A 12,079-nucleotide genomic window follows, 5' to 3' on the forward strand; every position below is an offset into this window, starting at 1 on the left:
TATATCTCGGACAGGAGCATTCCGGCATTCGAAAAGCATAACAAGCGTTTTTATTTAGCCGAACGCGAGTTCGATTGTCTCGAAGCCCGAGTTCAGCGGCAGTGCTCCGAAGCACGCTGGTGTTGCGGTGCACCGAAGCGGTAGATCCTCGTTACCTGCATATTCGCTGCAATGCACAAAAACGCCACAAATACCGCGTGGAATACGGAGATAACTCTTCGTCGACCACTTGCCCCAGATCATCTGATAATTTTTTCAAGGCATCAAAGCGCCTTGCCCTGCTTTCGACGCAGATAGAAACCATGGATACGTACCGCCTAAATGCACACCGTAGATAAGATTGACAAAAAGGTCACGTGCTGCAGACGCAACACAGTTCTTTCTCGCATGCCTGGTGCCGCTTGGCTTTACTTTTTGCATAAAGCGCCATTGTTTTGGGTTAACGGTCCTGTTTACAAAGGGACTTGCTTTTCAGAAAGCACGGACAGGTCGTCTCCGGCAACCGAAACTGAGCGCGCCTCGAAAAAAACGTTTCGTGGGCGCCGACGCTGGTCTTCGCTCCGTACGACCTACGCCAGCGCTCCATGGTTTCATCACCCGCGATTCAGGTTTCTGCTGTCCAAAGAAACGTTGAAAGTGGTTGGCGGGCACCCACAGGCTACTCTGACTCAGAAGACACTGATGACGGGAAGGATGAGCGCCTTTTTCGCTCAGGTCCGCGACGGATCGAGGTGCCATCAAGTAGCGAGAGCGAAACATCGACCTCGCCGCCGTCAAAGCTTGCTCGATCGACACCGTCTGCGTCGAGTGCCTCTACAGATGGGATAACTGCTGGTGCAGGTGTGGATGAAGAAGGAAACGAATCGGATTACGTCGCACCAGGTGTTTCCTTTTCTCGTTTAGCACGACGATACACGCTTGCTAGGTCCTGGCTACCCGGTGTGCACCGTGCCCTCTTCGCAACGCCCGATGAAGCATTCGGAGCTCCCTCGACGGACACGCCCATGGATATGAAACAGCATAATCGCTCCGTAGCGCGGACCCAGAGACCCGAGTCGCGTCACATACAGGCTACCGATGGAACCGGGGACCGCGCTGCAGCTGAGCGTTTAGAGCCGCTCGACGCGGCAACAGCGGCAACGCTGCAGCTGCTGCAGTCAAGCACGTCAACGGAACTGGGTGAACAACGTGAGCTGCATAAAGCAGTTGAGTTGTCGCGCAAATCCCTCATAGCGGATACCGCAAGCATGCATGCTACTGGGCAAGTATCCGACGCATTTCGCTCGCGGATTACGGAACAGACTCGCGCTCCGTCGCTTCTTGCGTCCGAAACGAACGTTCAAGTTGTTTCGGTGGCGGGCACTTCACCGAGAACGGCAGTTCTTCGATCCTTGGATCAACTTCTTGAAGAGCGAATGCGTGGACTGGATATCGCCACAGCTTTCATGCCCATGGCTCGCGTCATAGGTCCTCTCGTGTTTGCGAATGGAGGCGGGCCTGAACGCAGCGCGAAGCGCGCTGCTTGTGGGGTCGTATACCCTTCCATGAAGATGTGGACGCCTTCGAAAGGCACCGCTGATCGGTCAGAGCTTCATCTCGGCCTGGTTCGTGTTGCAGACGACGCCGCAATAGAGGCATCCGTACACTGCGAGGCGACCAGCCGCTACCAAACACTCGGTGAAGCACTTGCCACGGGAAATCGGCGCCATGATTTTTTCCAGGAACTGGTTACTCGCTACAGGACACAAAAGGATGAGCACGGTGAGATTGTTGCAAGCTTGTTGGACGCCCTGTATGGTGATCACGCTGGAGCTGCATCAACATGGTATAGGTTTTCAGCATGGCTGAGGGATTGTGCCTGCCCCAAGATGCAGAGCGTAGATGAATTTCGAGACGATTGGCAACATGCGCGTGCCGTTTCTGCGGTTTCCGCTGCATCCGACGGGCAAGCACTCGACGAAGCGCTTTTTTTGCTATCCGGAGGCCAGGTGCTGGCGGCAGCGCAGCGGCTGCAAAAGGCCGGCGACTTGCGCCTCGCACTCCTTTTGAGTCGCTGTCTGGACCCGCATGAAGACTTGGCATTGGATGCGGCGAATCAAGTGGAAACGTGGGAAAACGATGGCCTTTCTGAAAAAACGCTTGGAGCGCGCCGTCTTGATCTCATGTACTTGTTAGCAGGCCAAGTACAGCGTGCTTCTGGTCATGCCCTCGTGTCAATGGATGAACCGCCTTGGTTCTGTGGACCGCATTTGACGTGGATACGGGCCTTTGCCTTATTTTTTTGGTACGCACGCATGGATGCCAGTAGACGGGACGCTCTGCAGGGATCCATGGATGCCACTGCCGGTGCCGCTGATACGAATGATTCGTGTACCGACGCATACGCGGATGACGTGCGCTTCCGTATGCGGCTTAGCGCTGCGCTAGACGCCTACGAGACAGCCTGGAAGGCGGCGATGCACTTACGTAGCCGCAGTCGCGACCTAGATGATGATGAGGAGCAGGACGAGCACGAGGACGCGGAGGATGCGGTGCGACCGTCGGCAACAAGGTCACCGCGATCATCACCACCGGCGATGCACGCATCCTCTAGATCGCCATCACCGATTCCCAGATCGCCTAGATCGCCTAGATCGCAGCTACGTGCATCCTCTAGATCGCCTAGATCGCCTAGATCGCCTAGATCGCCTAGATCGCCTAGATCGCCTAGATCGCAGCTGCGTGCATCCTCTAGATCGCCGTCACCAATGCCTAGATCGCCTAGATCGCAGCTGCGTGCATCCTCTAGATCACTGAGGGCGGTAGCGGCTGCGTCACTCGCCCGTGTGCCACCGCCGCTGCCGCCGGCCCTGGATCGTGCGCATCGCAGGGGCGAGCTGCGGCAGCTGCCGCTCACTGCAGATGAGGCAGAGACGGGGCCCGAGGATCGCGTCACCACCCTAGCGGTATTCGATGCTGTCTATGTACTCTTGCGGTGGTATTGTCTTTCGCCTACGTTCTGTAGCAGGCGTTATCAGCTTATGCCAGAGTGCTTTGGTCTTCACAAGAGTGACTCTTTGGATTTCCGGCTTGTGTGGTTGCTGTGGGAGTGCATAGGCAGCGGCGCATGGGTATCCGTGCCTTTTGACTGGATTGATCCGCTTCTACGAGCACAGTGCTACGAGGCGTATGCGTTGCAGCTTGAGTCTGCCGGGAGGCCGCTCGAGGCAATCTACGTTCGGGCGACGCTCAGTCGCGGATCGGATCTGCTCCAGTATCTGTGCTATCTGTGGCCGCGTCTGCTTCGAGAAAATGTCCCCGACTGGCCTGTTTCGTTGCCTGTTGCAGGTGAGTTGCGAGGATCAGGACCCAGTTCGGAGGCTTCGTGGTCAACGGTGCGCACTGCCGCTGACATCGACTCGCTGCCGGTGATGCGTTGGCTCCGAGAGCGCGTCCGCCTGCCGCGGTGCTGGCTCCTGCAGGCACACTACCAATGGCTGGAGTTTGCGCTTGTGGCGGCGTTGTCGGATCTGGAGCATAGCGGGTCTCTGGCTGCTGGCATCTGGGATCCGCGGAAACTTGTATACGCGGCAGAGCTTGGTTGTGCCCTGCTCCAGACGGGAATCGCCTGGCTTGGAGCGTCGACCGCTCCACTAGGTCGTCTAAGAACGGGATCATTCGAGGCGGCTTGCGAGGACGCGGTGACCCCAAATGATGCCATGGATACCGAGTTGTCGCATGACAACACGGACGGGTCCTTGTCAGCGTTTAACCATGCTGCACGCGTTGGGCTCGGTCCGCGGACCCGACTCATGATGCAACTTCACCTCTGGGCTGCAGTGAGACTCGCGCCTCTTTTCCTCCTACAGCGTGGTATCGCCGGCTCGAGCGCTTGGAGCGGCGCGTTTGCTTCTCGAGAGCACGCAATGCGTCTAGCGAACGACTGGCGTCAGATGCTCGAGGCATTTCAAGCGCTCGAAGCGGCAAGTTCCAGTCATCTGACTGTACCATCGCCGACACAGGCGCATGATTTGACGTTTTCGGACCTCGGCGGCTTGTTATTGGATCTGATTGCGGTCAGAGAGCACCTGGGGATGACGCTCCGCGCGGACGGCGTCGAAGTGGAATCTCCTCTGGATCTGCCGGTAGCAACGCTTTATCAAAGACTGCAACTCGTCGAAGAGGTTCGTGGGAGCCGCTTCGACATCTCATGGATTTTGCGTTTCTGTCAGCGGGTGTTGCGTTTTGCGGAAACGCAGTCGATTCCTTCTTGTCGCGGTACGCCGGCACTGTCATTGTTGGTGTATCACATTGCAGCAGTTGCTGGCCGACTGCTCTGTTTCAGTCTGATCCACGGCGACGCGTGGTCAGTGCTCGAGGATCCTGCAGATCGATCTGCGGCTCTGACTCGAATTCGAGGCCTGCTCGACGTGCTGCCGCTTCTAGAGGGAGATCGTCACCTGCTCTGGAGCGAACTAGAGTTTGCAGATGTAGCGTCCATGCGACAGAACCAGCGCTGGATATTGCGAGACCCGCTGCGCGCGCTTCGTTTCTAGGGCCATACCCGGATCACCGAGTAGGATGCGAGATACGAACCAGGGATGATGGGATCGGGGCCTTGCGAACGATGGGCGTACGACTGCCAGACCGCCTCGTGTGGATGGTGTCGGGCCTTGAATTCAGCGTTCGTGGATACCGATTGTTAATCTGTGACGGCCACTGACGGCAGCGTAAAGCAGCAGAAAAAGCATTGTGCAGCGTTCTTTAGACGCTATTCCGTTTGCACACGTGGATTTGACCATACTGACGGGAGCACGCGTGGTCGTACTCCGGTGCTGACCCCCGATGCCGCCGCTTCGGATCCTGCATGTGTTCGCTCAGCGGCCGTGTCGACGGCATATCATCCCATGGGAATGAGCATCTGGTACTTTCGCTGCACCCCTGTTCTCATGCCAGGCTCGGACAAGTCCCGGCACACCGGGCGGCATCGCTTTGTAACTGCATCGAATTGTGGCAGCGTTGTGTATGACCACTGGACCAGCCATGCAGCGACTTCTTATCGCCGGCGGGGGGGGGGCCAGAAGCCGGCACCATTCTCAAGAGGTGCTTTTAGATCCGGAAACTGCCGCGCGTGTCCAAAACGGACGAGCCGGCCTTCCGAACCAGCTCCCAGGGGAAAGTCGTGATACGCAGTCGAAAGCGGCGTAGCCGACGCTCAAGCCGAAGGCCGCCGACGCACCAACCAACATCGGTTGAAGCACCCAGTGCGTCAGCAGCGCCCAGACGGTGTGTACCGGAGACTCCGCGTCCTGCCGGAGGTCTGTGCGCGCCAAGACGCGGCCCCGAAACAGTGGTGCTGTCGGGGGAAGCGACGCTGGACTTTCACCAGAAATCGGTGCCGTTGCGTCACTGCGTCCGTCGTCGGAGACGCCCTCAGTATCGAGTTCACTATCACGATCAGGTTCTTCAGAAGACATCGCGCTCAGCGACTGCACATAGTCCCGCCGTTTGCGCGGTGACCAGTAGTTCGGGGACACCGATGCTCGCATGGTGGCAGCAGCGCGTACGCAGAGCACCTGCGAACGCGAGAAGTGCTCCGCAGGCGTTCCGGGTGGAGCGACCTTTGGTGCATTGCCGCGCGCCACGCATGCTTGGCGGGAAAGATGTCACGAAAGCTTTGTGACACGCCATCGCCCTGACGCTCGCGTCGGCAGCGGCGCGCTGGCGTCGCATCGCATGTGCCGGGGGGCTCATGCGTGCAGCCTGTTCGTCACGACGCCGCCGTGACGCCAGCCCTGCATCGCTGGGGTACCCTGCGGAGGCGTTGCTTCCGTTGAGCATGTCTGCTGGTATGCGCTTTTTATCTTCAGAGAGCGTCCACCGTTCGTGGTTCAGTCCGCTGTCTCCTGACTCGCATGTTCACAGCAGTCGTTCTTGTGCTGTTCCGCTTGTATGCGCGTTCGAAAGCTCCGTCTCATAACACGACGCTTGTTTAGACCGACCATTCGAAATGTACATGGGTCAGCGCGTGATGTCTACGGCCTAGAACTTATGTTGGAAATGTTTTTATTGCCGTATAAGCGATACTACACGATGCATCTGGATTGTCATGAAGCAAATTGCCGGTGTTTTGGGGACTGTTTTGGCGGCGCGCCGCATTGGGCGCTCTATACGCGCACTCATGCCTAAACTCACTCATGATCTCATGGCTAGGACAATGTCCTGTGATAGCCTTTCTGGGACACTGTCTTTGCTGCTGCTGCTGCTGCTGCTGATGATGATGATAATGATGATTCTTATCGTTGACACCATTTCCATTTTGCACGGCTATCTGTGCTCGCGTCGGGCACCCGTTGGTACCTTCATACGAATGCTGGGTGCTCCTACTACCTTTTCAACTACGCGTGAGCATGAATGGTTTCTGATCCGAGTGCCTTGTGCCTTGCATCTCCTTGCAGTGCCTACTGCGATGTCGGGGTGCCTGCTCGCCCTGCTGCAAACTCGCGACGCACGCAGCTATCCAGCTGTCGTGTGGCCGGCAAGTACCAGCGCTTGCGCCAGTTTCCAAGGAGCAGACGCACCGGCGCCGGTAAGGTTGCTTTAAATCGTGCAAGCTCCTCCGGGTCATCTTTGATTGCTTCGTGAAAGCTAACAACATGAAGGCGTTTCTGCTCCATGCTGAGTCGGCGGCGCACCTGCTCCTCGAACCCACGCTGGACGCTGGTAGGAATTCGTTCTGCCACAGTTGCGATCACCATGAGCTGCTGACTCGTATACGCTTGCTCCATTTGGCGGGACAAGAGTCGAGCAGCCTGCTCTAGTCGCTGGCGATGCTGCGGGCACTGTGATGGGATAGCGCATGCCTCGACTTCGTCTCGGATGCGTTTTTCGAGCTCTTGAATACAGCGATCGTGTCTCTCGATGGTTCGTTGAATTGGAGCGAATGTCTCCGTCGGAAGGTTCTTTTGAAGGAACGGAAGAAACACCTCGTTCTGCACGAGTCTAAAGTCACGAAGGTTGGTGTCCAGCAACCAGCGAACCGCCGAGTTCAGCGACTGTGCCGAGCACTGGTTACCGCCCCAGTCGCACTTGGACTTCCGGACAGCGCTTTCGAAACGCTTCGCGTCGCGCACCAGGGCAGCCTGGTGCCACCGCCACCCGTGAATGTGAAAACGGCTCAGTCGGTTTTGTCGCCTCTCAAGCGTCTCGAGCTCGCACTGCGTTCGAGCCATAAAAACCGCGCTCATGATCTCCATGAAGTTGAAATTGAAAGTTAAAGACAGGGATAACCGGTCCGTCGCTTTTCTCAGCAAAGCATAGACTACGTATACTCTTGCACCTGAGCTCAAACGAGTACATGGGGGCGAACGGATGCGCACGAGGAGATCGCGCGCCACGGACCGCGGGGAGGCTGCTTGCGCGCGAGCGGGCATCGGCGATGCCAGGCCTCGTGCCGGTACCTTGCGGCGCACTGCATCTACCTGTTCATCCCCTGGACGGGGGTAACCGTGGTGTCGGCACATGGGGTGTCGCAGCTGCACCTGAAAGCATCGCATAGCTGTTTCGTGTCTGGATCGGTGACTGTGGCGTCGATGCGTACGGGTTCGCATCAAGCACCTGAGGCGTACTCGCCAAGCACAGCTCGTCTGAATCTAGCACCCATTTCCGACGGGAAATGTAGTTTGGTGGCTACGGTACGCAGTAGCGTTCTTGAAGAAACTGAGGTCTACGGTGTCTCCTCTGGTAAACCTGGCGCAACAGAGGAGTTCCGATTACGTTTCAACTTCATTAGCCATCAGAGAGCACCGGTTGCATGCTGTGGCGCAGGTACTGCCCGACGTGTGAAAGGTGGACGTTTTCGTGGGCCATGTGTTTGCCGCTCTGCAAACTGGCACATCTCAGAGCGCCCAAACGCAAACGAATCAACGATCCGCCAGTGAGTTCGGTGGTCTGCGATCCATCCTTTGGATACGCATACGCGAAGTATGCGTTTCACCCGGTCACTTGATTCGCAGACAGTACTTCAGACACATCGATATTGTGCGATAAAGAAAGCGCTTCTGCTCGTTATATTCTAGCAAGCATACTCCGCGTGTACGACTGTAGCGCTTCTGCTCCTCAGTAGAGCGGGTACGCGTGTCCGCGCTCCTTTTCCACGCCAGCGCCGGGACTCGGCGGCCCGCAGCAGCGCTCTCGGTAGGCCGAGTGGTGCGAGCCGTCTGGCGTCGACGCTGCCGCATTCGGCATCGCAGCGGCACCTGGGATACGCCCCAGCAGGTGTGCTTTCTGTGTGTGTTTGTGACGAACTCTGAGAAGTGTCATCATGGCTGGTAACGGCGGCGAAACGGACCGTTACACTTGGACACAGACCCTTCAACAGGTGACTGTGGTCCTCAAGCACGACATTGCACAGAAACGAGACCTCAAAGTCTCGTTCGACACAAATCGACTGCAGGTGCTCTACGGAGACAGCGTTCTGCTCGACGGCGAGTTGCATCGTCCGATCAAGCCTGGTGAGTCGCTTTGGTACTTGGAGGGAACCAGTCTGGTTCTGGAGCTGGAAAAGTCGAACAATATGGAGTGGTGGTCTCGGGTGCTCGTTGGAGACGCCGAGATCGACCCGTCCAAGTGCGAGCCCGAAACAAGTCGGTTGTCGGACCTTGACGGCGAAACGCGGCAGCTCGTCGAGAAAATGATGCTCCAACAGCGAGCCCGAATGTTTGCGGAGAGAGCACCTGGGAGTGGTGCGCCCGGGCCCTGAAGCAGCGACTGGAGTGAGACTCAGTGCGAGTGCACCAACTCGCTTTATTGCCGATCAGCGTCAGGTTCAGCCCTGTCTTTTACATTGAACTCGGGCGACGTGATCGGTCGATTGAGAACTACCTGCTCTCTGGGTACGACGGAAATGTGATGCGGCTTGGCGTCTCGTACGGCATATGCACAAGTTCAGTGCAGTCACGTCCTGCACGCTTGCGCGTTGAACCATGACGCAACGTGTTCGGACGCGCACTTTCCGGCAGACGCGTATCACAGAACCTGCGTTTGTCTCACGACACTGAAGCGTACGGAAATCTTCATTTGCGCGCTTCCGAGCAGAAGCACTTGGAGCTCGATTTCGGGGTCATGCTCTCACCACAGCTGGACGCGAGATCATCATAGTTCAATGTAAACCACGTTGTGCACCACGACGGTGTTCGGCCTGTGCAATCAGGCGCTCGCCGGCAGCATGGCGTGGTTGGCGGGCAAACGCGCGACTCCGATGGAATGCGTTTGGAGTCATGATATTCGTCGTGCAAACAGGAAGACGTTGTCGTTGACTTATCTTGCCCGCCGTAGCTCCGCTGGGATCTCGGTCGCGTCAAGCTGGGGCACCGCTCCCTGCAGCCATCGCGGAGGTGGATAGCCATCTGCTCGCTCCTCCGGCTTGAATGGTACCGCTTTTACCAGAGAATATCCACAGAGTAGCGTCTGGCGCGCCAACTGCCAGTGGTCTCGACCCAAGTCTTGCCGCAGCTGTGCCCAGCGGTCCTGTTCCAGGCTCACAGGGCGGGCGTAGAACGGTACCGATCGCTGCAAACTGTAGCGTTCGAGTGCGTGCTCGGCGTCTTCGCGCTGTCTGTGGATAACCTTCCAAGCAAAGTTTGGCAAGTTCTGTATGAGATGGATAGCTGCCACAAAAAACCACATGCGCTAAGCTCTGAGCACTCCGCCCCTGGTCAACCAGGCGTCCAAGAGTGTTTGCTTCTCTTTTCGCAGCACAGCGCAGAGGAAGAGCGCCACGAGCAGGTACGCACGCAGTCGTCGTTCGTAAAACTGGTTCGTAGACCAGGTGCTCGCCCTGATGACGTTCTGCACCGTTTGCTCTGTACCAGCAAAAGCGTGCGCTCCACGCTTCTCACTGTCGTTGAGAAAAAGTGAGCGACTTGCCACCGTCTTGTGGTGCTAACGCGATTCGAACGCGTGCGGGCGTTGTGCCCAGAGGATCTTGAGTCCTCCCCCTTGAATGGGCATCTTCGAGCGCCGGTGCAGCTGCCTGATGGCGATCTTGCTGCCTGCGCGTCATGCAAACCACTCGGAGCATAGCACCTGTGCGAGGGTGTCAAGCGCTCGCCGCCTCTTCCGCACCGTGCCGTAAATTTGCATCCAAATTCATATATAAAGCCGTTTCTCGATTGCGCCAGTGTCGGATTTTTTTCCTTGACAGAACGTTTACCTAGGCCAGCGTTCTCCGATTATGCGCTTTTTCCTTTCTTTTTGGGGTTTTCAGTGCACTGCGAAGTATCCATCAAACACCCTACCCCCCGCTGCATTCCCTATACTTCTTCTCGGATATTCTGGTCGTTTCATACTTCGCATCGTGTGTGCCTGGTGCCTGCCGAAAGCGACCGCAATGGTGCCTCTAACGCCATTGCGGTCGCTGAACGGATACAGAACTGCGCTGCCGTACCGCACAGAGGGCGTCGACTCGAGGCCCGTGTCGGACGCAGACTGAACGCTGAACGACTCGCTCTGTGCCCGATGTTCGTTATTTCTGAACCTTGTTTCGGTGTACTGGCTCGACATTCGAGGTGCAGCAGTAAATGAATCGGAATCGATCCGTATTTTAGGGTTTTCTGTCGTCTTTTTGGAGTGGCTTTGTTGACGATTTGTCGTTGGAATTATTTGCGTCACTGAATTCACGATGACGGACGACGAGATGAAACGGAGATTCGAAAAACGAATGGAAACCGTTTCCCGACGCATACGAATGCGCTTCCACGCTCCTGCGTTTCTTTCGTGCAGCAGGTTCATACTATGTTTATGCTTCAAGTTATCGATCTTTGTGTTTCATGGCGGCCCGTTGGCGCAGAAGATCGCGCCCCTTGATAGACGGGCAGAGCAGAAACTTGTCATCGTCAATTGATGACTGGATCAAAACCTCATCGCGCAAGTATACTGAGCTTGTCACGTCCCATAACCAACTCCGTTCAAAACACAAATCATTCTCTGCTTTAGACGTCGGAGAAACTGCACGCGAACCAGCATGATGCTTCGCATGGGATGCGCTCCGAAACGCTCCTGTCCTTTCTGTTTGCAGGGAAAAGGGCCTCGGACTCAGACTCTAGTGATCCCAGCGATCACTGCCATCGGAGCGTGCGTCAGCGTTTTCCAAGATGGCAGCGTAGACGAATCGAAGTATTTCGACTTGATCACCGTCTTGGATTTTCCTTCCGGTACTTGTTTCATCATGGACGACATCGTGTTCCACAAACACTCTGTCGAATGAGATAGTGTGCGCTTGCGTGTGCAGCCTGCAATGACCTCCGCGAGGCCATCGCTCCGACCTGGCGCGTTCTCGTAGGTTATTGAACTTGAACGGGAAACGAAAACGAGCGTCGATTGAAGCCGTCCTTGCCAGTCAAAGGCGTGTCGCGACTAGTGAAGCAAACGTTCACGCACTACAAAACGACACTCGGGGGACGAGGAGATGTCGTATATTCGTATGAGTACAGATGATCTCAATCAAATTCCGACGTGTCGAACGGCGTTCCGGGTCCGAATACAAAGAAGATACAAAAAGCAAGCGATGCACAGATCATAATTTCCATATGTGCATAAAACTCGTCGAAAAAAAGCCAAAAGCACAGCAATAAGGAATCGAATGCTGCCATGAACATGCTTCCACCGTTGACAGCGAAGCTGGAAGGACAGAAGCGAACGGCGTACTGAGAAGCATAGGTTACAGAGGGGAAAAACAAGCATTCACATATTTATCCAGCATCTGATGGTCTGGAGCACAGCGAAGAGCGTCGCAAGCCTTCAGCAAGGACGCCTGTGTTGGAGCACTTGCCCCATTGAAGTCTGATACGGGTATCATGGTACGCATTGACATTGAAATCGATGCATTATACGGGTTAGCGACGCTTGGACAGAGCTCTAGAGTAAATGGAGCCACCACAATGCTGCCACAGAGTCCCTGCGGCAGGCCCGTCGTCGTTCGAGCACATGGTCATGTGCACAACGAGTCGTTGCAGTTGCAGTGACTTGGTGTTCGTAGACCGCAACACCATAGGACGCAAGTGTTGCTGGCGCAGGTCGGAACGACGAGTCCACAACATGC

The 12,079-nt window shown here is 56.3% G+C and overlaps 4 protein-coding genes and 1 non-coding gene across 5 annotated transcripts; 2 read left to right on the plus strand and 3 right to left on the minus strand.

Moving 5' to 3' along the window:
- Window positions 1–584: 584 nt before the first annotated feature.
- On the plus strand, window positions 585–4,535 carry CYME_CMB113C (hypothetical protein; the record flags this gene model as incomplete). Its single annotated transcript, XM_005535148.1, has 1 exon — window positions 585–4,535. The coding sequence occupies one exon, from the start codon at window positions 585–587 to the stop codon at window positions 4,533–4,535; it is 3,951 nt and encodes a 1,316-aa protein (XP_005535205.1).
- Window positions 4,536–5,075: 540 nt separating this feature from the next.
- On the minus strand, window positions 5,076–5,528 carry CYME_CMB114C (hypothetical protein; the record flags this gene model as incomplete). The annotated part of the gene is made up of 1 exon (XM_005535149.1): window positions 5,076–5,528. One exon carries the CDS (start codon window positions 5,526–5,528, stop codon window positions 5,076–5,078), a length of 453 nt encoding a protein of 150 aa, XP_005535206.1.
- Window positions 5,529–6,440: 912 nt separating this feature from the next.
- Window positions 6,441–7,589, minus strand: CYME_CMB115C (hypothetical protein; the record flags this gene model as incomplete). Its single annotated transcript, XM_005535150.1, has 1 exon — window positions 6,441–7,589. One exon carries the CDS (start codon window positions 7,587–7,589, stop codon window positions 6,441–6,443), a length of 1,149 nt encoding a protein of 382 aa, XP_005535207.1.
- A 713-nt stretch (window positions 7,590–8,302) lies between these two features.
- CYME_CMB116C (probable nuclear movement protein NudC) lies at window positions 8,303–8,740 on the plus strand (the record flags this gene model as incomplete). The annotated part of the gene is made up of 1 exon (XM_005535151.1): window positions 8,303–8,740. One exon carries the CDS (start codon window positions 8,303–8,305, stop codon window positions 8,738–8,740), a length of 438 nt encoding a protein of 145 aa, XP_005535208.1.
- A 39-nt stretch (window positions 8,741–8,779) lies between these two features.
- On the minus strand, window positions 8,780–10,109 carry CYME_CMB117T. The gene has a single exon (XR_002461207.1). It is a non-coding gene; the product is annotated as a hypothetical transcript (transcript).
- Window positions 10,110–12,079: the final 1,970 nt, after the last annotated feature.

The sequence above is a fragment of the Cyanidioschyzon merolae genome, chromosome 2 (assembly GCF_000091205.1).
Source record: "Cyanidioschyzon merolae strain 10D DNA, chromosome 2, complete genome".
Lineage (NCBI taxonomy): Eukaryota > Rhodophyta > Bangiophyceae > Cyanidiales > Cyanidiaceae > Cyanidioschyzon > Cyanidioschyzon merolae.